Here is a 26,831-nt window from a genome sequence, read left to right as displayed (position 1 = left end):
GTGAAAAACAGAGGCAATGGGAAAGCAAAACTGGCCAGCTGTGACATCTGGGTGGGTCCTGAAGGGCTGGAGGTGCTCAGACCTTCATCTCCCGATGCTACAAGAAGTGCAGTTAGAAATTAAGGTAAGTGCTTGACAAATTTTGCAATGACTGCTGTGGTGTTTCATCTTTTTAAACCTAATACATTGATTTTTGGTGCTTGTCTCCAGATAGAGGAGAAAGCTATTAATTTTAGAATATAGTAAGAGTAAATGTTCTCTTTCAGTTGCATATTTCAGATTAAAGTATTGATTTTGTTCTTTAATTGGGGAAAAGCAAATCCCTGAAGGTCCTGATTTAAATTGTGATGTAAGAGGGGCTTTCTCCCTGGAATGAAATTAACCAATTTTAGGAACCGATCATCCTAATTGGAGCTTTCTGTGCTCATTTACTGTATTTGGAATTAAAATTGCTTTAATTAGATATGTAGAATAAACCAAACGCTGCCAAACCCTACCAGTAACCATCAGGAGAGCAGCATCAGACTGGGATCTGGTCTGTGGATGCAGTGCCTGAAGGGTTTCGAGTGATGGTTCTTGGCTGCTGCTCTTCAGCAGGAATCCAGGAAGTGCTGTGGTAGCATCCAATGTGGGGAAAGTCAGCATCTGAAAGAAAATCAACTACTTGGTGCTCTTGCCTTGGACTGAGCCGTCAGTGTTATTTGGGTAAGCTTCTGTTTCTCCCTGAGTGAGTTAGGGTTAAACCTAATAGTGTTTTTCTACTTGTAGTTAAAATAGAAAAGTGATAGCTACTCTTAAGTCATATCAATTTCTGAATTCCGAGTCTTGGGGTTGTTGTGGATGCACAGACCCCTGAGAAGTCTCAGGGAACTGGGTTACAGGGGTAACCAGTGCTGGGTTTGTTTTTCAGACAGGTTAATGCCCCCAGCATCTGCCCATCTGTTTGTCCCCGGCAGCCAGTACACAAAAAAACGTTCTGCGAGCTGACCCTGCTCTTCGCACCCGTTTGGGATGTTTTTTTTTTCCTTAACGAGAACTGCAGGCCAAGCAGCGGATCCCGACCGAGGCCGGGAAGTGCGCTGAGGGCTGGGATCTCTCCCGGAGCGCGGCCGGGGCCGGAGGTGCCGGCCGGGCCGGTTTCCCCGCTGTTCCCGGCGCTGAGGAGCGCGGCCGCCCGCGGTGTTCCCGCGGCGTTCCCGCTGTCCCGCCCCGTCCCGCCCTTGCCGCGTCGGCGCCACGTGGCAGCGCAGGCGCGGCGGCGCTTCCGCGGGGGTTGGCGGCGGACGGGAGCGGCGGGGCCGGGCCGGGCCGAGCCGCCATGAACTTCTTGCGGGGCGTCATGGGCGGCCCCAGCGCCGGCCCGCAGCCCTCGGGCGCCGACACGGTGAGCGGGCTCACGGGGGGCCGGGCAGCGCCGGGGGGCCGCGCCGGCCGTGCCGGGGCTGGCCCCGCTGACAGGCCCGGGGTGTGCCCGGCGCCGCGGGGTGGGAAGGGGGCACCTCTCCCGTGCCGTGCCGGAGCCCGGACAGGGTGTCGGGAGCTTTCCCCGCGGTCCTGCCCGGCCGCCTTAGCCCGGGTGTTACGTACCTTTGCAGATCCAGAAGCTCTGTGACCGGGTGGCTTCGTCCACGTTGCTGGATGACCGGAGGGACGCCGTTCGTGCGCTCAAGTCGTTATCCAAGGTAAGTGCCAACTTCCGAGGAGCCGCGTGGATTTGAAGTACCTTTGCCATGTACTGCTAAAGAAGCTTTGTTTGGTGTTCGGGCTCTGACCGCTGACGAATCTGGTTTTCTCCGAACAGAAATACCGGCTGGAGGTCGGCATACAGGCCATGGAACACCTCATCCACGTTCTCCAGACAGACCGGTGAGTGCTGCAGCCTCCTCTGGCTGGGAACGGGACCCCCTTCTGCTGAAACAACAAGTACGGAATCAGTGCTCTGGACTGACAAGGCATAGAGGGAGCTGTGTTTCTACTAATTCCTGTCACAGTGGCTTTTTGTGATGATCAAGTTTATCAGAGCATATTCAGAGGGGATAAGGACAGAATTCCAGGGTCTTGGATGAGGGACAGAAACACCACCTCAAGAGTGAAGGTAGTACCAAAGTGCCTTCATGCTTCTCAGCGGTTACTTTTCACTGCTGTGGGAAGGCGAGTCCAAATTGACCATGTATTTAACTCATACAGGGTTTGAAATAACCCAAATCAGCCTGTTATTGGGCAAAAGGTGAAGCAGACACAATTAACAGGAAGTGAATGCAGTCATCAGGTGTGTGCTTTTGCTGCTGTGTTAGAAAATGAACTGGTAGAATAATTCTGCCTTGGGTAGTAATGCAGGCACTGACACTGAAGGGTTCAGGTGAACAGGAGAGCAGGATGCCAGGGCTGCTGCTGTGACAGATGACATGAGTCTGAATGCTCTGTGGGGACCAGAATGTAGTGTTTGTGGAGTCCAGTGTTTGAAATATGTTATCTATCTCTGCAGCTGATTGCATTGCTGTACTTGATAGTAGGCACAGGTTGTAACATGGAACCTGTTTGCAGTGCTTGGATTGGGACAGTCTTTCTATCTGGGTTTGAACCATTAAGCTGATAAACTGATAAAAAACAGCCTTAAGGTCTTATGTGGAATACCTAGATGTGCATACATGGGAAAGAAGAGTGTGTCTCTTGATGTCAAGACAAAGGACAGTTAGGAAAGCAGCAGTTGTGTGTCTGGAAGGAAGCCTCTTGCTCCACTTATGGATGTAGGACATAAAACTCTTCAGTGCTCAACCCAAGGCTGTTGGTGGAGGCCTTGCTTGCCCAGCCAGTTATGCCAGCTGGGAAGAAGGTGTGGGGCTGCTGTCTAGGTGAGTCCATGTTATTCATCTGCCTGGATAGTTAAACTGAACGTCTGACCTGGTGCAAACAGCGAGAGGGAAGGTTATAGGAGTAACTGTCCCTGATATGATGGGGAAGCCCTTCAGAAAAACTAGGTTAAGGAGCCTTGCTTTCATCTGCTTCTCTGCTCCTGAGGGCAGATTTGAACTTGGAGAAGGGAGGTGGGGCTCTACTCTGCTCCTAGCTGAGATGCCAAGCTGAACCCCTCAGGGCAGGGACTTGAGGCTTTTCTGTGCTTTTTGGGTTCCAGTTGATCCTTGGGAATTAGTGTATCCTGGGCCCCTGTGGATGTTTTCTGTAACTCAGGCTGCAGCTCAAAAAAACATTAAATACATGTTTGTTTGGGTTTTCAGCTGCAGAAATGCTGTCTGCCACAAGATGTTGGTAAATTGATTTGCTGTTGCCAGCATGTCAGCCACCCGAGGCTGTGTGCCCTGGCTTACTTGAGAGAGCACTGTAGGCCCTGTGGCTGACCAGTGCAGGTGCTAAAGGTGCTGGGGTGCTCTGTTTGCTGTCAGTGATGGTAGAGGTGAGAGGGGTTTAGGATGATTTCAACACAAATCCGAGCCAGCTCACCTGAATAACTGGTTAAGTGACTCCCAGGCTCAGCTGTCCCCTGTGCCCAGTGTGACAGGCATATTGAACGGAGGCAGGTTGGCTGCCAGAGGGCAGTGCTGTGGTTGCTGTTTCGGTGTGTGACCTTTGGTACCTCTCCAGTGTCCACCTGAGGCACCCTAAAGCTTTCTGCAGCAGTAGAAAATGCTCCTTTCCACCTGTTGTTCACTTGCTTGCGGTGCAGCTGCATGGGATGAGAAAAGAGAAGTCAGTGGCTGACTCAAAGTGTCTTCTCACATGTCACTGTTTTCATGTGAGTCACTCATGCTGGCTGTGCACACTGACGGTGTTGCTGTAAAGTTTAAGATTACAGAAGGTTTAATTTGGTAAGTGAAGGTGTTTCTTGTGTCCTGTTCTCACTTCTGTCCTCAGATTTTGGGCTGTTGTTTCAAATTAGTCACAGCCTTTATCCTGGAACAGCAATACACCATTTCCTAAATGGAAGACAGGATTCTACTTGTTAAAACAGTTTTCGATTGCCTGAAGCTCTGTCTCCTGCTTGAGTGTTTAAAACTTGTTTTCTGGCAAACTGGCTTCTTGGGCTAGTGTTCCAGCTCTGTGCATCAGCCATCCTGGAGCCTCAGTCAGCTTTACATTTTCCAGACTCTTACACACACCAGAGTTCTTATGCCATATGTTTATTTTGTAATATAAAGTAAGATGTGGTAGAGGACTTGTACTGATGAGCTGTCTAGATGTTGCTACATCCCACCAGGGATTATTTTGAAAAGAACTTGGCATTGACTGTAGAACAGGCCAGTACCACTGAGCGGTTGGTGTGAGAGAAGGCACAGGAGTGAGAAGCCAACTTGATCTCTAACTGTTTTGTCTCTATGTATATTAGAAGATTTTTGAAATTCAGTGTGACATTGGAGAGAGCTTGGAACCTAATGTGTGGACCTAAGAGAGCTGTTTTTCCTAAGGCACAGACCATAGTTATCTATGTGTAGGACAGCCCATACATGGGTGCCTTCCTTTCCATGTGGTTCTGCTCTGCTGTGGTGTGTGAACTGGGAGCTCTGCCCTGATATCTGGGTTGAATGCCATGTCAAGTCACAAATGGCAGAGGCAGGATGGGGAAGGTGGCCTGTGCAATGCAGCAGTCCAGCTCAGGGGCTGCATCTTTTATGGATGCCTGACAATAGAAGTGTTATTTCTTTGACTGATTGTCACTCCAGAGGAGAAGCTGGGCAGCTTCAGTCTGGAGAGAATAATCCATGAGATGTGGTGTGTGCTGAACAGCAGATGGTAGCAAGGCAGTGAACAGCAGAGGTGGGACACTGCTGTCCTCGTTTTGTGATGTGTTCTCTTTGAACTACAGAAATGTCTACATTAAATTTGCTTATTCTTTTGTAGCTGCTGTGATTTCCTTAACAATGCAAAGGAAAAGCAAGGCCACAGCTTGGTGGGTGTTTTAAGGTTTCCAGGGAACTTCTGTGTGTTATTAGATGTGGAATTGTTTCAAGTCTATGAAAAGGAAAGCATAGACTTTGTAGTAGTGTATTGAAGAACTAACATGACACAGGGAAAACACAAGCAGGCTGGAGATGTGATCATACCTGCTAGGTGAGACCATTGCCATGGATTAAAAGGTGAGGTGGTTTTTCAGGCCTCTGCTCTGAGCCAGCCTAGCAGCCTCTTAAAATGCAAATCTGTTTTTGCTGTGGAGCCTTACTTGGTGTGCCTTGGTATGCCTTACACAGTGCAGGCAAGCACTTAAAGTCAGCATGAGATCTTTTTTGACAATGTGCTTTTCAGATATTTGGCTAAGTCATGCCAGTACTGTGAGGTGTCTTTGCAACCAGAGGTACCTTTGTCTGCGATCTTAGCTTTTATTTTCCTTTGGTTTTTGACCAGCTGTGCTTTGATTGTTTCCTGGTTTAAGAGCAGCAAAGCAAGCAGCAGCACAATGGCTACACTCTGCTCCTGCACTCGTGGCTGTGTCTTGGTTGTAGTGCAGGGTTTACAGATGCTTCAGTCTTGGTCATGCAGAAGAAACAGGTCTGTCCTGAGGCAGGTCTGGGTGTGAGCAGGTGAACTAATGCTTGAGGGTTAGCAAGGCTGCCCTGCATCTTGATGGGGATGCTTGGAATTCAAAACCCCTTAATAACTGGGTGTAGCTGGAGAGGCTGGCCTGTTTGGAAGAATCCACAGCTGGTCCTGCATTCTTCCAAGCTTTGGCTGGGGTTCTGGCTGACATCCTGGGATGGTGCTGAAGCTTGTCTGCAGCTTCCTTGGGTGACTTCCTGGGAAATGGTCTGAAGCCTTCCCAGAGCTTTTTCCTGGTACACTTGAGGAACAGGTTGGAGGGAATGACTCAGGAAATAAGACACACCTACAGGGAAGCTTCCTGTGGTCATCTTGTGTCACCAGACTTGCTGAGGCTCGCTTGGGGGAGCAACCTAAAGCTGCAGAGGGAACTGCCTGGGCAGAAAAGCAATCTTGTAAGAGTAGCTGGAAATAAGTCATTAAAGAAAAGTGGTTCTCTCATTTGCAGTTCAGATTCTGAAATAATTGGCTATGCCTTGGACACTCTCTACAATGTAATATCGAATGACCTAGAAGAGGAGGAGCAAGGTAAGCACTCAGTAGTAATAGTTGTATTAACTGTGGGGCTCCTTTCCTGGGGGCTTCTTCAAATCATCATCAAATGTGATTTACTAATGCTGAGACTTGCTTTGTTACTGTGTAGCTGTTAGGACAATGCTAAAAATCTTGTATGCAGCTTGCATTAAAATAACACTGATCTCTTGCTTATTAATTTTAAAAACTATGTTCTGTGAACAGCAGTCAGGTTGGAACGGGATAATTGTTCTTTTCTAGTCTTGTAAGTTAAAAATCAAGTCATGGTTTGTTATTGTGAAAGGATAATTTGGGCTGTTACTGTCAAATGGGACACTACAATCTGGTGACTCAACAGAGATGTTGAGAGGTAAGATCTCAGGTACCTGTGATAGTGATACCATGTAAGTATGAAGATGTTTTTCAGCCCTGCTGTGGCACTTTACAGAGTGATTGTGCCAGTCCTTCCCAAGATGTCCAAGCAGCCACTGTACAGCTGGGCTGTGAAAATCCATGCCACTTACTTGCTAGGCCATCAAAGCTGGTCTCAAAGGCCTGTGAATGTTACTCTGAAAGACTATCAGATTGTTGCTTGGCTTACTTGCCTTTCTTTTCCTTGTTCATCAAGTTCCCTGATCTTAATGAAAGATATTTTGAACAAGGTCAGAGTCCTACAGTGCTGGTGAATCCATGTTTGTGGCAGTGGCTTTGATTATGGACTGGACTAGAGTGTTATTGGCAGTCTCTTAAAATGAGCAAAGAATTGTCAAACTGGAGTTGTGTGAGAGATCACCACTCCTCTAAGAGTAAGGGGTGGTTTGGTTCAGCCCCTTCCATAAGAACTTCCCAAAGGAGTCAGGGCTCCTGTAGGAAGCTGGGATGGCTGTTTGGGAAACCTGAGCTTATGCTGTCATGGGTTGTGTGGTGTGGAAAGCTGTTCAACTTGTAAACCTGTCTCTTCTTTCTTTTTATTTTATCTGCACTGACAGATGACTCTGAAGGTAAAAGAACCTTTACTTGTATGAATATGGCACTTTAGCCTTAGTTGCTACTCACACCAGTAACACTTGCTGGCACTTAAAAGGGACACTGTAAAAACCCCAACTGGAGCTCAGGGGAAGCACTTTGCCTTCTGCTCTACACTTACTCCTTGGAGCTCAAGTGTTTCCAATTGGATTTCTCCTGTGATTTGGCATGTTGAATGCCAGCAGATCTCTACAGATTGTATGATAAGTTCTTGATAAGGATGTCATGAAAGTGTGCAGCTCCAGAACTGGTAGGATTTTCGTGGGCTGAGATCTGTGAACAGGGTTTGTTTGCAAGAAGCCCTGAAGTTGGACACAAATGCACGAGCTGCACGTGAGCATCCTTCACAGTGTCTTTTTTAAGCAATGCATGTTAAAATAGTGTTCACTTCTACTCCAAGTCACCACTAATTCTTTCCACGGTCTCCTTTTTTAAACTGATTTTATCAAAATGCACTTCATCTGTTTATTTTGGGATTAAATTCTAGTTTGCTGTGCTGCTTGTTGTTGAATTGCTAAGAGCTGATCTTACCAGATGGAAGTTTGTCTTTTATTTGAGGACCTTGTGAGTGTCTAGATTCAAAGAGCAGGAGCCCAAACCACCACAGCCTGTTTTTGTCCAGCTCCCTCTTTGCCTTAAATGTAGCAGAAGAAATACTTACAGAAAAAAGCAAGAGCTGAGAGAGAAAAAAGGTGATTTGGCCCTTTCATAGAAGAATCCTGAACTAGAGTAAATAAAGTTACAGCAAAGCTGAAAGAAGCTGTGCAAGCTGTGGGTACTGCTCAGGTTTTGCCTTACCACCTGGAACTTGTGCAAGGACAACAGTTGGGATCAAGAGTTCAAACACCTGCTATTTGCAGCTGGGCTTGGGAAAAGGACAAGATGTTCAGTAACAGCTCATGGAAAAGTCAAAATGAGATATTTTGACTTAATTTGAAAAGTAAAATGTTTAGGGTTTGGGGCTTTCTCTCCTTGGCTTGCAGCAAACTACAGTGTGCAATCCATGTCTGGTTGATTCCCAGCTGAGTTGCCTCTTACTCTGCAGTAGCTAGTGCAGAAGCTGAACTCCTGTGGGGTTTTTATTTTCATTTATGTAAACCAGGAGTGTGCCAGACTTGCTAAGACCCTCAGCTTCAGAGAGCTCACTATGGGATTTATTGTGCTAGGTGCTCCATGCCTAGGCTGCTGTGATTTTTGTACACAGTCTGTCCTCTCTTCTATCACTTCTTCGTAATGTTTCATCGTTTTGGCAGCAAGAAACTTAGAGGAGAGTGTTGCTGCTTCTCTGTCCCTCTTGGAAGCTGCTTCTCTGTCCCTCTTGGAAGCTCTGTACTGCTAAGCCTGCTGAAAGGGGAAATGCAGCTGTATGACATGGGAAATGATCAGCTCTTCTGTCTGGAAGGCCATACAAAAGACTTCTGCTGCACTGGAAATCCTTAGCAAGTAGATGTTACTGATACCTTGCAGTCAATCACCATGGCCAACAGTTTGAATTAGGTTTATTGAATTTAATTCATGTTCTTGACACCAGATTTGTTTTGCCATACCCCACAGCAAGTGCAGAGCTTGGAAATGGTGTGTGGTCTTTGACCCTTTTTATACCTGCTCAGTTGTTAATGGTTTATGTCTCCTTGATAAGGCTGTAAATCCTGCACTTCAAGTAGGAGAAAAAATCCAAAGACTCTTAGATTTAGTCAGAAATTCATTGGCTTTACTGTTTGTGTTCTGTTACTTTATATTATAAAAAAATCTGTTTCCCTTGGGATTAGAGTTGCTCTTCCTGAAGTTTTTCAGCTGACATTCCCTTAACTGTGCCAAGCAGTAGTGCCTACATGCCATTGCTTTGTGGGGCAGTTATGTAAATTGTCACTCAGCCTAGAAAAACAGCAGTGGTGCAGAGATGCTGTCTGCATGCTTTTGTCACTTTGTGGGATACTTCTGCCTTTGCTTTGTGTTCCTGCAGCAGTGGTGTGACGTGTACTCTGCTCTCACACATCAGTGAGTGGTCCCTGTGGGGAGCTGCTCTCCTGCATTGGTTGAGCTGCATGGGGATGTCGTGCTCTGAGACTTCAAAGTTACTCTCACAATCATGTAGGGGTTTTGTTTTGTGAAAAGCTTGTTGTGGTGTTTGTCCTGAAAATAATTCCATTAACATTATACCAGTGACTCAAAGTCTTTTGGTCACCCCTGGCCTTATTTTAATAAGAATAAAAATCAGAGTTGCTGAAGTTGTTCCAACTGTGTTGTAATACTTTGTTTTTTACTATTACAGAAGAAAACTTGGCAAAACAAGTTGATGATTTGGGAAGTCAGTTCACAGAGATTTTCATTAAACAGCAAGAAAATGTCACTCTCCTGTTGACTCTTGTAGAGGTGAGTACCAGTGTTGTACCTGGGCTGGAGAGAGCCATGGGTTTGTCCCAGTGAGGCCTGTGTGAGGTGTGCTGACATCTAGTGTGGGGTTGGAGGGGACTCAGGACTGACCTGGATGAACACCATTAGTGCAGCTTTTCAAGCAGGGTAACATGGAAAAGAATCACAGCATCTTTGAGGCTGGAGAAACCTCTAAGATCGTGGAGTCAACTGTTAACCCAGCACCACCCTGTTCACTGCTCAGCTGTGTCCCAGAGTGCCACATCCACATGTTTCTGAACACTTCCAGGGGTGGTGACTCCACCACAGCCCTGGGCAGCTGTTCAATGCTTCACCACCTTTTCAGTGGTTAAGTTTTCCCTAATACCTAATAATCTAAACCTCCCCTGGTGCACCTTGAGGCCATTTCCTTTCATCCTGTTACTTGGGAAAGGGTTTTAGATACTTGATTAGAAACAATAAAAATTATTGCTCCCCAAACAGCACCAACTGTGACTTTTGCAAGGATAATTTTTGAGATAATTAAATGATCATGAGACAGTAGTGTCTGAGATGCAATTCAAGTGGAAAGGGTGACTGCTTTCCTGCAGCATGGTATGTTTAACTCATTTTCCAATGGTTTTATCTTCCCGAATTGCCTCTTCACTTGCAGCTGTTAAAAAGTTTTGTTCCTAAACTAAAAGTATTATGCTTGAAGAGAGCAACACAAATACCTTTTTTTTTTTTTTTCCCTTGGTAATCCAACTTCATTATGATCCTGTGCTTTCCCCACATGGAAGCCATGTTAGGCTTTCAGCAGTGTTAAGCATCTGTCAGTGCATCTGAGTTAAATACTGAGGGATGGATTCCTTAATGTACTCCTCTCCATCTCTGCAGGAGTTTGATTTCCATGTCCGTTGGCCTGGAGTGAAGCTACTTACATCTCTTTTAAAGCAGCAAGGCCCCCAGGTGCAGCAGATCATTCTTGTCAGCCCCATGGGTGAGTGCTTGAATTCACTGCTGATAACCTTGGAGCTGGAAGCTCAGCAGACATGGCAGAGGGCTTAGAGGAGTCTTGAGCAAGGGGTCTTGAAGACCCCCAGCACAAACAAGCTGCATCTTTTAATGCTACTTTTTAAAAAAGCGTGTTTCTTGCAGGTGTTTCCAGACTGATGGATTTACTGGCAGACTCCAGGGAGGTGATACGGAATGATGTAAGTACAGGAGGAACTTCCCCCTCTGTTCTGTGTGGCCACCTGGCATCCTCGGTGTTGTCCAGGAGGGAACCGCTGCCTGGTGTCCGTGGTGGGGTTTGAGATGTGCTGACTTGCAGGGCATGAAGTCCAGGCTTGTGGTCCTGGCTGAGGATTATGCTGTTCATTCAGCATCCTTCTGAGAGCTGTGACTTGAGAAAAGCAATGGAGTTCTGGAAAAACTAAGCTGAATTTTTCCTCTCCCCCTCCTGTCAAGGGAGTCTTGTTGTTACAGCAGTTGACCAAAAGTAATGCAGCCATACAGAAAATTGTTGCCTTTGAAAATGCCTTTGAGAGACTTCTGGATATCATAACAGAGGAAGGAAACAGCGATGGAGGTAAAGTCTAAGACTTGGTCTTGTGCTTCTGCACCAGCTATTAGGACATGTTTACATGAGGTTTACCCCTACCTACAGTGGGTAATCAGACCTGGGTCACTGGGTAGAAGGAGCAAAACTTACACTGGTAGTAACAAACCAAGCAAAACCAGATGGACCAAGTAGCAGGGCTTCAGTGTCTGCTGAAAAGTGACAGTTAAAACATCAGCCCACCTCTCTGAGCACGTGTGAGTGAGTTACTGTGTTCTTGCCTGGCTTAGGCCTGGGAATGTATGTGCTTGGAATGGCAGTGTCAGATGTGTGTGCTGCATTTGTCACTTACAGAATTAAGCATCTGCATTCCTCCTGTGAGATCCTTGGATGCTTGGAGTGGCTGGAGGTAACAGCTTGCTGAGTTCCTTCAGCTGCTCTGATAACTTCAGTTTTCTGGTCAGCTCCTTGCCAAGGGATTTACCTGTTGGGATAAAGGATAAAAAAATATGAGCAGAAATAGTGCAGCACTTGGGAGCTCTTTTTTCACTAGCAACACACAATGAGTTTACCATCAGTTGTAGTTTACTACACAGTCTATTTCAGTAACATGACAGGCTGCTGTTGATGACCTTTTTGTGGGCTGCAGGAGCAGCTAATGCTTCTCTTCCAGCTCAGTTACTCCAGGTATGTTGGCATGGAAATATTAAGCAAACCTTTGATTTAAAGCTGCTATTTTTAGGCAGTTAATAATTTTAGGAGACTTGGTATGTAAATTCCTAAGTGCTAAAACTTCTCTGCTTCCCCCCCTACGTATCTGTTCCTCTGATGGGAGGAACCTCTATCTGAGGATAACACGAACTAGAAAGTAGCTTTGAAATGAGTTGAAGATGTAGCCAGTGATTGAAGAGAACGAATGTGTAACCCAGGAAGAAACTGCTGCCTTGGAACCACAATGCAGTTCAGGAGGAACTTCATTTGAGTGCATATGGTAGAGACAGTGTAGTCTGACACTCAAGTAGGTGAACTTCAGGACACAGAGTGATGGTGGGGTTTTGTTTTAGGTCTTTCCCATTCCTACCTACTTGACTAATGAGCTGTATATGCTTTGGAAATTTGCCCTGGACTTGTGGAAGAAAAACAACTATGATTTCCTTGGAAATAGGCTGGATCAACATCAATGTGTTTAATTTAGAGTGTCCTTGGATTACTTTCTTAATTTGTGAGGTTCCCAGTTCTTGATCCAAGTGTAATGTGTGTTCAGAATGAAGAGCTCAGAAGTGTGTGCTCTGTTCTACCCAACACATCCTGCCTGCAAGGGGAAACTAGTTTGCTTCCATCTTTTCACTTGTACTTTGATTTTTATTTTTTTTTCTCTCATCAGGAATAGTGGTGGAAGACTGTCTCCTCCTCTTACAAAACTTGCTGAAGAATAATAATTCCAATCAGAACTTCTTCAAAGAAGGTTCCTACATCCAGCGTATGAAGCCTTGGTTTGAGGTGGGAGATGACAACTGTGGGTGGTCTGCACAGAAAGTAACTAACCTTCACCTAATGCTGCAGGTAAAACCCTTCCCCTAGCTCCTAAGCACCAATGCCAGCACTTTGTCAGCTCCCTGGTGGTGAAGTGTCATGTCACAACTGTGAGGCTCATGTGTTCCCTGTAGCTCAGAACTAGCTGCCAATGCTCATGGGCTGTGCTGCTTTCAGCACCAACACTGCCCAAGGTGGACCTGTAATGGCTGGTGTATCACACAGCTTCATGTAACCTGAGCTGCAGCACTGAGTGAAGATCAAAACATAATCAGGGATGTTCTGTGTAAAGAATCCCCCTGTATGGAACTCAAAATGAAGCAGCCATAGGTAGCAATGAGATGAACATTCTAGTTTTCTCCAGTCTCCATTCTGAGGAGCAATTCTATTTCATGGTCAACCTCAAATGAGCTTGGTTTTGCGTTCCAGAATGTCTTGGGCTCTCCTCACGTGGAAGTGTTTCCCTTTTTTCCAGCTTGTGCGGGTGCTGGTGTCTCCCACCAACCCTCCCGGTGCCACGAGCAGCTGTCAGAAGGCCATGTTCCACTGCGGGCTCTTACAGCAGCTCTGCACCATCCTCATGGCAACTGGGGTTCCTGCCGACATCCTGACGGAGGTGAGGGCCAAATGGATGGAGGGGTGGGGGCAAACAGAGCGGTGGTAACAGCAGTCTACAGGGAGAACCAGTTGCTGAAGAGACAAACTGAATATTAGCTAAGCAAGTATTTCAGATGCCAGACATATCAGCTTCCTCTGTGGGCAGCACAGATGGGAGAGTCACTTACATTGTGTTCTGCAAGCAGAAAGGATTTGGATTTGCTTACTTTTTCTGCTGGATTTCAGCATATCCCAGAGCAGCTGAATTGATCTGTTTTCCTGGTTTGGGGGTGGGTTTTTTTATTGTTTCTCTGTTGTGAGAGTCTTCAAGTGTTCTTATTTGGCAGGCTTCCAATGATGAGGAATTCTAGGTTCTAGAAAGCCCTGTCAGCAGTGGATTGAGTGTGGGCTGGTTCCTCTGTTGCTGTTTTTTGTTTCATAAAAGGTTTTACCTTTTCACTTTTTTAAAAAGTGTCCAGTTTAACTGGCTGGCACAGCAAAACTGATCTGGCAGAGAAAATTAAGTTGGAGATGACTGGGTGTGGTAGAGCCCCCTGAGCTCTTTGTCCCTTAACCTTAGCTCAGTGTTTCACAGCTCCTAAATGCTTTGATTTCATGTGCAGTGGTTTTACTGAATTGATCTGTGCCGAGGCTTGGTGTGTGCCTTTACATACTGAGCTGTCAGGGTCAGACTGAACAACTTGAAGTGATCTAGGTGGTAGATTATGGCTCACACTTCAATTTCTCTTTAACTTTTCTCTCTGCCCTTTCCCCAGACCATTAATACTGTATCAGAGGTGATCCGAGGATGCCAGACCAATCAAGACTACTTTGCCTCTGTAAATGCACCTTCTAATCCACCAAGGTAGGGCAAGAAAAGTGTTTAACTCTGGTAGTAGTGTATTGGTATGGGCCATGACAGTCTAATCCAAAGGACTGTTTAAATTCAGAGCTGGAATTAGGCTCTGGAGCAACACCTTGAAGTTCATGTGGGGTGTACTGGGTACAGCACGAAGGTGTCAGGTGTGTTAGTACAGAGATGAGGCCTAGAATTCATGTTTGGTGGCACCTGAAAACTGAATGAGCAATAGCAGAGAAATTCCTAGATTGGATCAGCTGCCCCTGTCAGCCAGAGGACAGTCTACAAGAGCATTTGGAGGCAAGGAAGATGGGTAATCCATCTGCTCTTCTGTGTTTTAAGTAACTGAAAAACTTGAGTAACACCTGGTGTTTTAATGCTGTTGTTTAAAATGGCTATAGATGCAGTGGTAGGCCAAGATACCTTCCCTTACATGTAGAACACCCTTCAAATTGTAGCTGTGGTTGTCTGCATTCACAGCTTTGTTCTGATGGCTTTCCCTTCCCTTTCCTCCAGGCCTGCCATTGTAGTCCTGCTGATGTCCATGGTGAACGAGAGGCAGCCCTTCGTGCTACGCTGTGCTGTTCTCTACTGCTTCCAGTGCTTCCTCTACAAAAACCAAAAAGGCCAAGGAGAGATTGTGTCCACGCTCCTGCCATCCACCATTGATGGTAGGGCAGGCCCACATGGCTGCAGGGAGCCCTGAGCTGGCACTGTGCTAATGCACCAGCTGCTGTGCTGGGGGGAGTCAGTACCTGCTGCTCAGTGTCTGATCCAGGCAAGGCAGCTTGGCTTAGGATTGCTCCAAAACCTCGTTTGTTTGTTTGTTTGTTTTCCTCCTGCATTTAAAGTCTGTGCTGTCCTAAATACTTGGCTGGTTTTGTGGCTTGTTTTAATCTCTTGGCCTCTCTGGTAGCTACAGGTAACTCAGTCTCGGCGGGTCAGCTGCTCTGCGGGGGCCTCTTCTCCACGGATTCCCTGTCCAACTGGTGTGCTGCCGTGGCCCTGGCCCATGCCCTGCAGGAGAATGCCACTCTCAAAGAGCAGCTGCTGAGGGTCCAGCTGGCAACCAGCATTGGGAACCCGCCCGTGTCCCTGCTGCAGCAGTGCACCAACATCCTCTCCCAGGTACGGCTCTGCCTGCACCCTTGGGATACAGCTCGGGGTGTCCTGGGGAATGCAGCTCCTGGGCAGGGGCATTGTGAGGGTACAGGTGGTATAACGAGGAGGGTTGTCTTTTGCAGATGGTTTTTAAGCACTGCTTAAAGCACTCTGTGCTTCACAGGGAGGGGAACAGCAGCCAATCTTGCTTTTCCATCACATGGCTTCTTGATGCTGCCTGCTCTCAGATGCCCTGAACTATCCAGCCCCAAAACTTGGCGTAAGAGATAAGACCAACTGGCAGGATCCCCAGTGATGATGTTTTTGTGCTCAAGAAGTGCCTGTTTGGTATTTAACCTGGGCCTGCTAACTAGAAACATCATGAAAACAGCAGGCTCTCATGTATTGATTGTTGGCTTTGCTATGAAAGGCTAAAAGCTTTTTTTTGAACTTGTTCAGCATCTTAATACCTGGCCTGGCAAATGGCCAGTGAGAGAAGTTCCCCTTCTAGCCCAAACCTCCTTGTGACATTCCCCTCTGTTATAACCACCTGGGGGAAAAAAGCATGTGGAATAGTAAGGAGCTAGTTATTCTGGTGGTAATTAGACTTTTCCTGCAAGTGCAAATAATGGCTGGAATTTTGAATTCCTTCATGTGACTTCTTTCAGCCGCTGTAGCTGAAAAGAGCCAGTACTCATTTTTATCTTCTTCCTGCCATTTTTGTGTATGGTAAATTTGAGTCAGTAAAACTGCTTTAGGCTCTTCAGTCCTAAATAATAGAAGAGACTCAAACTGGGGGGGATGTGTCTGAACTGTGTTCCACTTGAGGGTTCTCCAGTAATGTGTGTGTAACTTGCAGGGTGATAAGATCGACAGACGGGTATGTATTTTTTGGCACAGCTTGGGCATTTTCTTGCCAAAAGCAGGCCTTTCCCTCTTGTCTGGGGTTTGCTGGGGAGGTTTTCTTTAACTGCTTTTTTTTGTGTTTCCACTTACAGCTTTGTGTTGCAGTGGGTTTGGGTTTTCCCTGGCTTAACAAACTCCTTGTGTCTCCGGGGATGCTCCAGGGGTGCTCCACAGAACTGTGGCATACAGGGCAGCACGGGGGCTTCTTTTGCAGTGGGGTGGACTCATGGACCATCTGTTCATGTAACAGATGTGCTTTCTTGTAAGGAAAACTAAAGCTGTTGGAAATGCTGTTTTCTGACTGGCCTGTAGCAAACAGCTGGGACCATCTGAAGTGGGAACATGCTGCTGGTGTCCTGGCTGCTGAAGGAAAAACTGTTTAACCTGCCTTCCAGACATGGGGTGTGTTCTACTTACCAGCAGATACTTTAACCTTGGCTCTACTGGTCCTGAATAGCTGGGTTCTCATTCTGAGCAAATGACCCCTGAAGAGCTGTTTGACTTCCAGGCTGTTAATTGAAGCACAAAAAAATTATTGCTGCTGTAGAATAGTTTCATTTACTCTGTTGATCACAGCTGTCCTGAGGGGTGGGATTGTGTTGTTGCCAAGCCTGAACTGTAGAACAGCAGCCATGGAGCACTGTCATCTCTGAGTGGGTGTTACCACAGTGTGCCTAGAAAATAGCTGTTGTTTATAGAGGGTGTTTGGCACTGTGTGGAAATCCTTAGGCAGAGCACATCAATTTGACCTCAGAATAGGAAGCAGTGCATGAGAATAAATGTGGCTTGCAGCTGCTTCCAGCATAAATTGTGTGTGCTAAGTGCTGCACATAGTAATTCCATGTAAACAAAAGTAATTCCATGGTTCTGAGTTAAGGGTGTGTGCCAGTGTTCTCAAGAAGCTTGAGGTGTGCCCACATGCTGTAGGGCAACACTGCCAGTTCCAGGGGTTATTCCCAGTATGGACTGGTTAATAGTGCTGGGCCAATCAGAGCCAGTATTTGGAAACAGAAGTGAGGGAGCTCTTTTGCTTCCATCTGACTATTGACTGTTGGAAGAGATGGATGCCTGTTTTAGCACAGCTGGGCCCAAAACCCTCTAGCAGAGACAGAAGTAGTCAATTTGGAGACAAAACTGATTTTTTTCAAGTTGACAGAAATAAAGTACTGCAGTTAGCATTCCTGTCTGAACTGAAAGCCACTCCAGTATTATCTTTCTTTGACCTAGAAAATAATAGGAACACTTGGCAGTTTTTAGTCAGCAGGGCAAGTCTTGGTGATGCATCTCTTCCAGGGAATCCTTCCCTGACTACATGTACACCTTGTTCCTTCTTTACAGGCATTGTGTGTATGTTCCTTTGTGTCACCCTTGTTTTAATTACAAATGCAGAACTAATGTGTTATGACTTTATTTAGGTGCTAACTTGCCTTGAATCCTTTTTCACATGTGTGTTGCTTGCTGGTGTGGTCTGAAGACAGCTCAATATGAATGGTTTAATGTCTGTTTGATCCAAGCACTAAAGCTGTTGCCAGAATAGCTAAAGAATGGGTGGTTTTTAAAGACATGACTTGCTTTTAAAATTATGAGGTGGAAGTAGGTGAGTTCTGATCCAGTACAGCTTTTTTTTTTTTTTTTTTAGTCACCCACTGTGTAAAGGTGATGATGGGGAGTTTTGTTCTTTGCAGGGCAGCAAAGTGCAGACCAGGGTTGGACTACTGATGTTGCTTTGCACTTGGCTGAGCAACTGCTCCATTGCTGTCACCCACTTCCTTCACAACCCAGCCAATGTACCTTTTGTATCCTTGACCTGCTTGTGGATAGAACTCCTTGCCTAGACATTACCTGGATTCTTCATTTTCAAGTCAGAGGTTTGTCTAGATGAGTTTACAGGGATTCTGCATGACATGAAAGAAAATGCAGTGGGCCAAGAGACAAAATGAGCCTTTTGTTGCCAGTGCTCTGTGTACCCTGCTCTGTCTGTAGGATGCACATACCACAGTGCAGTGGAAGAGCACCACAGCTGGCCAGCCAAGTGGGGTGGTACTGCAACAAGCCCAATGATAATTTTAGTGTGAATTAAGTGGCAGGAAGAGTGTTCATACTTCTGTTTAAGAAGAAATTCTGTGCTTGCTTTTCAGGATAAAAATACTGAAGTCTGTAAGGCTAAACTGTCACCTTATCTACACTGCAAATCTTTAGTGTTAAACAGTTACTGAGAACTTCCAGGGAAACCACTGATTACCCTTCAAAAGTCCTTCAAAACAGGAGTTAACTTTGCAAGGGTTTTACCAGCTCTTCTGTCTAATTCTTAATCAAGCTTGGTTTTACATGTGAAAATAAATGGGAATGTATACAGGGAGAAACTCATTGCATGTGCTGTGATGCTGAAATCTGTCCAATATCCTTAACAAGAGCTCCAGCTCACAGGGCAGATAGCTGAGAACCTGGGAGAAGAGGAGCAGCTCGTCCAAGGCCTGTGTGCACTTTTGCTTGGCATTTCCATCTACTACAATGACAATTCCCTGGAGAATTACAGGAAGTAAGTATGATGTAGGAATAAAAGGACACTAGGGAAAGGTTCTGTGAGTGGCAAGTGGTGGTTTAAGAGGCTTTTAACTGGGACAGGGCAGTGGGGTTGAGACAGATAAGAGTTGCAACTGCAAAACCTGCCATGAGGGAAGGAGGGGTTCACTTCTCAGTTGTTGCACTGGGATTGATTTGTCTCTTGCTTTTAGAGAGAAGCTGAAGCAGCTGATTGAGAAGAGGATTGGCAGGGAGAACTTCATTGAGAAGCTTGGCTTCATTAGCAAACATGAACTTTACTCCAGAGCTGCTCAGAAGCCCCAGCCTAGTTTCTCTAGCCCAGACCACATGATGTTTGACCATGAATTCACCAAGCTGGTAAAGGAATTGGAAGGTGAGATGTTGCACTCGTTTCTCTGGTTTATGATGAGCTGGTGGCTACCAAATGTGCTGAATGTAACTATCTTAAAGTAGTGTGATGACATGACAAGGCTACAGGAATAGCTGGAAGTCATCATATACCTGAGCTTGCACTTAGTGTTTAGTAAAAATACTTGAACTGGATTACTTGATGTTCTTAGAAGAAATGATTCTTAAATTCTTAATAGGTTCTGGGAGTTACCACACTGGCCAGGAGCTGTTTACCTGTGCTCACATGGAAACTCAAGCACATGTGATGATCATGAAGGCTTGATTTGTGGAAGTACACAATCCAAATGTTGGCTGTTTCCAACTCTTAAATTAAGAAAACTTAATGCTGAATTTCCTGGCTTTCTAGGACATGATGGACACTTGCTTTAGTCTTTTCTGTCCCTCACAGGTTGTCTTTGTTCTTAACATGTAACTGGTGTCCTGTTTATTAATATAATACTTACACCTCAGACTAGAGAAGGAAAAAGCCTTAAAGCAGCAACTGTAAATATGGGTTTGCCCAAGCAGTTTGATCTGCCTTTTGCCACTGTAGTTCAGAGTCTTGCACTTATTCTACAGCCACTTGGGCTGCAGTTATAGTGCAGACATAGTGCAAGTAAAACACAACTTTTCGGATAGGACAGACTCAAAACTTGTCTGAAACCAAGTAAAGCAGTAAGTGTACAAACCCTGCAATAAAGAAATCACCACTTGCTATTAAACCTTAGCTTTTTTTTAATGTGCAGGTTGAGTTTATCAAGCCATGAACTCAGACTGTGAGGTTTTGGGACTCTTTTGAAGACCAAAAAAAATGAACTGGGCTCTAATTGACAAATACTGTTTTTGACAGGTGTTATAAGTAAAGCTATTTACAAGTCCAGCGAGGAGGATAAAAAGGAGGAGGAGGTCAAGAAGACACTGGAACAGCATGACAACATTGTGACTCACTACAAAAAAGTCATTAGGGAGCAGGTAAGAGGACATTACCCTGTACATGTGCCTTTACAAGCCCTTTGTTTTGTCTTCCAGAGGCACTGCAGTGCAGTTTGATACCCCGTTCCAAAACAAGTGACAAGGAATCTTGCAATGCAGAAACACTTCTAAAAACACTTCTGCCTAGGTTTAACTGAAATGTCAGTGTTTAGAACACTGGATAAGTTTATTTTCTTTTTTTCTTGAGGGGCATCTGTTCTTGTGTTGGAGCATTTCTTCTCAAATGAGGAACTGGAGAACTTGCATCCCCTCAGAGATGCAGTTCTTAATTCTGTGCTCTCACCTTTGGAAAGGCCACAGATGAAATGGGGCTGAAGGAAGAAGCGGTTTGTTGGTGTAGTTTGAGTATTATACCTACTATGGGTGGACTCTCAGAACCTTTTTTCCAGTGTTAGTTCAATTGTGTGGTTGCTGCAGCAAGTAGAGGAACAAAGGTAATGAACTTTAACTGAAAGCAGGTGTTGAGTTTAGGGATGAGGGTCTAGGGGACATGTGGAACTCAGGGGCACTTGTGAACCATCAGTGAAGCTTTAGTGAACATAGGATGTCTGCAGTTGCTGTGACTTCTTTAAAGATTCTTCAAGTGGACTAAAGTGCAGGTCCTGTTAAGGTTTTTTTGTCTTTATTCACCTTCCTGACAGGATTGTTTTCAGAAGTGTTATTAGTTCTAAGTGCTCTTTTTTTCCTTTCACAGGACCAGGAGCTTGAAGAACTAAAGCAACGAATCAACACTTTAACATCTCAGAATGAACAGCTCCAGGCAACTGTCACACAGCAAGTGTCCCAGATCCAACAGCACAAGGACCAGTATAATCTCCTCAAAGTACAGCTAGGTAGGCTTCATGGAGAATAATGTAAAATATTAGGAGGAATGATATAAAATCATATATAAAGTCTGCCTTGTGCTGAGGTGTTGTGTGACTTGTGGCAAGCTGCAGCAGAGCTCCAGCAGCCATGTCTGTTGGGGAACTGTGGCTAGCAGGGAGCTGCTGGGAGAGGCTGCCTCTGCTCTGCTGCAGGTTAATCCAAGCCAGTCACTGCCTGTTCAGGCTCAGAACAGGAACAGGTGGGCCACAGAGTGTGCTGAAGTTGGGATCTGGAATGAAAGCAAGAGTTGGGGAAGATGGCAGTAGGGCAGATGTGCAAGGTGAAGCCTGTTGCTGTCACTAGAGAAATGGCTGAGTGTTTAAATCAGGGCAGTATGTTCCAGTTGATTCCAAGGTCAAGATGCCTGATAAGCTGGTTATTGCATTATTTGAAAAAACTCTAAATTATCTATGATTGGAAACAATTATCTTCCCTCTATAGAATTTGTCATGGCCTTACTTTGGATGGACTGAATGGCTGAAGCAGCATAAATACCTGAAGGAATGGCAAATTAGAGCTCTTTATCATGTGCTTTTATTATTATTAAAGAATTCTTACATAATGTGCTTGGCTTCCTGAGTTAGAATGGCTTGTATTGCCCTGTGGGGCAGAAGGGGGACAGGCAGTAAGGACTTCAAGTTGTGTGTTTGAAGCCAACTTTAGAATGATGTTGGTTTCATCTTTGTAAACTCCTGTTCCTTAGGAAAGGACAGCCAGCATCATAACTCCCACAGTGACACGTTCCAGATGAATGGCATTCAGACAGAGGAAGTGAGCAAGTTGAAAGAGGAGCTGGAAGAATGGAAAAACAAGCATGAACTGCTGCAAGGGCAGTTAAGGGAGAAGGATTCTGTGATAGAGAAACTAGTAAGTGCTGTCTCAGCAGAACTCAATCCAGCTGCCAGCTCCTGGTTTCAAGTGTAACTTGCCTGAAGCTGTGCATGTCCTCCTGGTGGTGGCAGCCAAGCTATCCTGACTAATGGCATGCTGGAAAGAGGGAATGTGGTAGGAGATGGCTGGGAGCAGAGCCTCTGCTGCTTAGCACTGTTGGCACAAAAACTTGTGCAACTTTAGAACCAGTAGTCTTAGTGTGTTTTGGGTGGGGAAAAATGGTGGGCATCTCCTAGGAGCTTGGTGGGGGTAATGCCCCAGACCTGCTGCTGGTGCCCTGCCTGTCAGTGCAGGCTGACACATGCTGCTGTCAGTGGTGCCTGTCTCCTGCAGCTGCACTGGGGAGGGGGGCTTGTGCACCCACCTTAGAGGAGCTGAGGTCCCTCTGAATGCTGCTCTCATGTCATCAGAGAGCTTTGATGTGCCTTTCTGAGTCTATTTGCAGCTTCTCTGCTGGAGTTTTGATCATGCAAGAACACTTTGCTTGCTCTTTTTTTTTTTCTTTTTTCTGACAACATGACTATATTTAGGGTTTTCATTCTAAGGCTGATTTTTGCGTTGCTCTTACAGAATTCTTCCCAGTTGGAAATGGGAACCGCAGAGCAGTCTTCACAGACCATCAGATCTGCTGGCTTGGAGCACAATAGTGAGCTGCAGAAGGTGAACTTGTGGCATTTCAGCCAACCTGGGCTCAACAGGGGTAGCTTGGGATGGGAAGGGAGCTTTGTCACCCTTCAGGGAGGAGCACTGATTCTTAAATGTGTTGCTGTTTTTAATCATCTGTCTTTGTAATGATGGTCCTGATCTTGGAGCATCAAGGTTATGCATCCAAAAAAAAATCAGTTTTCACTAAACAGGTTTCAGGCAGGACAAGACACTTGACTTGTCAGACTTGCAGAATGTGTTTATCCACTGCAAAGCATATGTTTAAATGCAGCTATGGAAATTTCCAGGTATTAGATGTACAGCACAGACTAAGTGCTTAAATGACTGCAGATCCAGGAATTTAAGGTAGCTGTTGTTCAAAAAAATACCTGGCAAAGTTTGTCTGATCACAACTAATTATGCCTGGATTAGTAAGTCATAGTGGGTTTGTGCTCTGAGAGGGATAACGGACAGAAGATGCAGAAGGAGTTTAGGTGGTGTGAAACACCTTGATAAACATGACTGGGGCTCAGACAGGTGCCTTGGTTGGGCATTCCAGAGAAATGGGTTTGTGAGAGCAGGGTAGAAAATAGTCTAGTTTAGTCTCCTAGGGAGATGGTTGCTGTGCTCCCACTGAGAGGGAGGCAGCTTTCCTCACATACATGCTAGTGAGGTAGTGAGTCTGGTAGCATTGAACTTGAGAAAAATATCATGTGAGTAACTACCTTGCCTTATCAAATTAACTTTAAATTTTTGTCTGTTTCCCAAAGGAATTAGAAATGCTCAGGAGTCAGATACAACTACAGGCTGGAGAAATCTCCAAGCTTCAGATGGAGAATCAAAAGCTACAAGTAATGGTACCAGTGCACAAGTTGCTTCTGTTTTTACTGGGGACTAAATCTTCAAGACCTGCCTTGCTGCTTAGAGTGTCTGTAGCTTCTGTCCTAAACCAGTCTTGTTTTAAGAATACACATCAAGTGATTCCAGCAGCATTTTAAATCCAGTAATGAGTTACTGAGACAAACCCCTCATGAGAACAGAGGGGACTGGTAGTCAAGTTAGTGCCCTGGGAGGGCACTGTTCCTTGGTATTCTTAAAAAAGCAAATACCAACTACTGGGGGTTTAAGCTTATACTCTAATAAAAGGAAATAGTTTTGTGAGAGACAACTGTACATGGAAGGGATTATTCTTACAAGAATAATGTATCATGTACATGGAAGGGATTATTCTTACAAGTGTTGGAGAATGCTGACTGCAAAGTTGAGGTACAGCTGGATGGCAAATGGGAGGTGCATCTGTCTGTGCAGGCCTCCAAATGCTGCAAAGCTTTCCTTGGCTGGGTCCTGGAGTGATGACCCAGTAAGGCCTGACAGAATAGCTAAATAAATGTGACTGTCCTCAGCACTAGCAAACAGCTTTAGGAAGTGAACACTGAGCTACAGAACTTGAACACCACGTTGTAGGGAAGTGTTGCAGATATTTCCACAGCCCACTACACGGAGGAAGCTGCAGGAACACAGGCCATGCAAACAGCTGCCAGACAAGTGTTTCATGTACAGCTGGTCAGAGAGGAAGGCTTTGAACACTGCTACAGTCACAAGTGTCAGCTGCTCTCAGGGGAGATGCCACTGCATGTGTGTTGGCCATGTGTGCTCAGGAGGCAGAGGTGTGTCTGTGTCCCATGGTGCCACCAGCTGTCAGGCCACCTCACTGCCATCCTACATCCTCCTGCCTCCCTTGCTTGGAGCATTGGCTCGAGTGTGGTACAACTGGGAAGGCAACTGTCTGGAATTTGTGCTGTGTGGCCGTTGTAGCTGACAGACAGTTGCCACATTATGGACATTATAACTGGGCAGGGCTGGCTGAGGTTTCACTAGTGCTGTTTTTAGTAGTCACACACAGAGATTTGGGTATTAAATCTAATAAAAGCATCTTTGGCCCTTCAGAAGTGTCTAAGTGGGTTGGCTGTTACAGAGTCTGCCTGGAAGAAACCTGAACAGTCTGTTTCAACTCTAGCTTCCATGTAACAAAGATTTGCACCTTGTGATCTCTTTGTGTGAACATGTGCATAGGAGTTCACTGAGACCCCACAATCACAGATCTGTTTCCTGATGCCTTGCAGCATGGGATGTATATAATGACCATCCCTTGGCTACGCTGTAAAAAGGAAAGATGCTTTAAGAAAATGACTGTAATATCTTTAGCTTACTGTGTTGGTATGTGAGGCACTGATAGTGAATTCCTTGTCCACAGAATGCAACTGTAGATCCTGTGTTAGGAGACAGTGGTGCAACAGCAGCAACCAGCTCTGAATTGGAGGCACGACTGGAGCAAGAAATAAAAGAACTGAAGGTTGGTAGTGGGTGAACACCAAACTAAGCCACTACATAATCAGCCTTCAATGAGGAGGACTTCTACAATAGCAAAGGTTTTAGGTGGAAGTGGTTTGTTTCCTTAGCATCCTCAGTGTCTCAGGCCATGTAGGGGAAGCTGGATGTCTCCTCTGTGTTTTCCCTGGGGAAATGTAGGCCTTGTCTGCCTTGAAGGAGTTTGTAAGGACAGTCAGGAATGAGCTGTACTCTGGCATGGCCAATGCAGTTGGGCTGGGTAGAAGGGAGCCCCAGTCAGTACTTGTCCTGGTAGTGGTTTGGGTAAGGGTGTGTAGGTGTGTGTGGGAGCAGGGCCACCAGGCACAAAGTGGGTTGGAGCTGTTAAAGGTAGCATACGGAACGTGGTTTTAGGAAACAGCTGTTCCTGTTACTGCTGTTACTGTAACCTGATGTGGGATTTCTCCTGTTGGCAGAGTGAAGTGAAAGCCCTCTCTGAGGAGAAGGAGTCGCTGAAGCAGCACCTGGACTCCTCCAGCAGCACAGTTGCCATATTGCAAGATGAGAAGAGCAAACTGCAGCGAGAGGTCGCAGAATCCAAGAAGGAACAGGATGATCTCCTGGTGCTTTTGGCTGATCAGGATCAGAAGATATCTGCACTCAAGATCAAATTGAAGGATCTTGGTGTACCGGTACGTGAAGGAATGCAGAAGGAATTCTTGGGTCTGAGGCAGATATGACCAGTCTGGGTATGGCAAAGCTTGATCCAAAAAGTCTGGTGAGGCCTCTTTCTATGCACAGAGGGGTGTTAAACATACCAGAGTTACTTTCTCAACTTAATTTGGCAGTCATCAGTAAAAGATGACCCCTCCCTCTTGTCCCCAGTACTCAGCCACCTTTGGCAGAGAAGTAAAAGCTGTGACATTATGACAGTTGCATGTATGAAGCATTAATTGATCTGGCTGATACTCTGAGGGTGGCTATAAGCTTATCTGCACTCCCTAAGCATTTCTCTTGTCTTCCACTGGCTGGATAAAGTCAGAGGTGTTACTGCTCACAACAGATCTTCTATTAATTTCAGGTTGAAGATGAAGATGATATTGAATCTGGAGATCAAGGGGACGAAGATGAGGAGGGGGACGAAGATGAGCAGGACTAGAATGCTTTTGTGTGTTACTATGAAAATGAGATTGCATTGTTATTGGGGAAAAATCTATTACTGGTGTACAAAGCAAAATATCTGCTTATGGGAAGCAGATGGGAAATGGCAACCGAGGGCCTGGTTCCAAGTTCCTGGAGTGTTTGAAACCCCTTCGTACTAGGTAAAGCAAACAAATCACCGTTTCAGTTCTACATGAATATCCCAAGTTGTACTTGTTTAGAAGTTGCTTTAGACACTGTTTAAAGCAGGGACATGGCAATGCTGATGCCTCAGTTCATTGTCATTGATAGTCCTGTGCATTTGTCTATAATTAAATACAAAAGTATTTGGTTTAACACCTGTCACATGGAGTCGTTGCCCCTGCCTTGAGCGTGGAGCTTCAGGGTAGTTTGTGGCTTCCTCTAAAGAGCAGTGGGAGGCAGAAGGGCTGGAGTGGCCTCTGCCAGCCTGGGGGGCTGGTCCTTGGGGTGCACCTGCACACAGGTGTGTGCCTTGACACCCGCCCTGGCTGCAGTCAGACCCTCCTGGGGAACCACAGTGTTCTGCTAGTACCACGGAAGAGTTTCCATTAAAAGCTGTGCAAGAAAGGTAGCCTTGTGGAGAAGAATCTTTGTGGAAACCCAAGACCAGTACACTCTTGGAAAAAAACTAACATGCTACTGCGTCAGCATAAGAAGTTAAAATCTTGTTGACTACTTCATTGAGGAAATGAAAACTGCTCTGATTTATATAACTTATTTGGTCTTGATGAGTGAATAAAAGATAAAATTTTAAAAGAAGACTGAAAATGGTAAATGCATCAAATTCTTTTGGTAATAAAAATAGGTATGTCTACTTAGCGCTCATTTATTCTCTTGTCCTGTTTTAATAAAATATATTTTAATACACATAAGAGAGTCTAGAACTCATCCACTTTGGCACAGGCAAGTACTGAAATACCACCTCCTGAGGCTCTCTACCTGAGTACAGAGAGTGCACCCGGTTCACTTTCTGATTTTTGGAACACTATGGATTTC

General features: G+C 45.6%; 1 protein-coding gene and 1 long non-coding RNA gene across 13 annotated transcripts in view; one reads left to right on the top strand and one right to left on the bottom strand.

Moving 5' to 3' along the window:
• The first annotated feature begins 1,250 nt into the window (after positions 1-1,250).
• USO1 (USO1 vesicle transport factor) lies at positions 1,251-26,660 on the top strand. 10 transcript variants are annotated; one of them, XM_064651292.1, is made up of 26 exons: positions 1,251-1,384; positions 1,596-1,682; positions 1,802-1,866; positions 5,996-6,075; positions 7,050-7,061; positions 9,359-9,459; positions 10,336-10,438; positions 10,597-10,652; positions 10,909-11,029; positions 12,384-12,562; positions 13,008-13,148; positions 13,906-13,994; positions 14,505-14,659; positions 14,911-15,116; positions 15,949-15,969; positions 17,681-17,791; positions 18,416-18,534; positions 18,731-18,912; positions 19,780-19,901; positions 20,617-20,755; positions 21,493-21,656; positions 22,251-22,340; positions 23,096-23,182; positions 24,580-24,678; positions 25,130-25,345; positions 25,735-26,660. In XM_064651292.1, exons 1-26 carry the CDS (start codon positions 1,319-1,321, stop codon positions 25,810-25,812), a joined length of 2,889 nt encoding a protein of 962 aa, XP_064507362.1. In that variant the 5' UTR covers positions 1,251-1,318; the 3' UTR covers positions 25,813-26,660. The 10 variants fall into 10 exon arrangements, with proteins under 10 accessions (XP_064507362.1, XP_064507363.1, XP_064507361.1 ...); XM_064651293.1 differs by having other exon boundaries at positions 14,905-15,116; positions 23,096-23,176; XM_064651291.1 differs by having other exon boundaries at positions 14,905-15,116.
• LOC135412596 (uncharacterized) overlaps positions 10,647-26,831 on the bottom strand; it is a 68,597-nt gene continuing 52,412 nt past the window's right edge. For 2 of the 3 annotated variants that reach the window (XR_010429763.1, XR_010429761.1), the window contains exons 8-9: positions 16,413-16,504; positions 11,029-11,483 (exon numbers count right to left, since the gene is read on the bottom strand). This is a non-coding gene — a long non-coding RNA (uncharacterized LOC135412596). Of the gene's footprint in view, positions 10,844-11,028; positions 11,484-16,412; positions 16,505-26,831 lie in introns of those variants that run through there. The other variant, XR_010429762.1, reaches the window with a different exon arrangement.

This window comes from Pseudopipra pipra, chromosome 4 (assembly GCF_036250125.1).
Source record: "Pseudopipra pipra isolate bDixPip1 chromosome 4, bDixPip1.hap1, whole genome shotgun sequence".
Classification (NCBI taxonomy): Eukaryota; Metazoa; Chordata; class Aves; order Passeriformes; family Pipridae; genus Pseudopipra; species Pseudopipra pipra.
This window is presented reverse-complemented; position numbering and strand designations above follow the sequence as displayed.

Coding starts and splice junctions, on each gene's coding strand:
- USO1 (XM_064651291.1), top strand. CDS start 1,319: ATGAACTTCTTGCGGGGCGTCATGGGCGGCCCCAGCGCCGGCCCGCAG. Junction 11,030..12,383: donor GGAAGGAAACAGCGATGGAG/GTAAAGTCTAAG, acceptor TTCTCTCATCAG/GAATAGTGGTGGAAGACTGT. Junction 18,913..19,779: donor GCTGGTAAAGGAATTGGAAG/GTGAGATGTTGC, acceptor TGTTTTTGACAG/GTGTTATAAGTAAAGCTATT.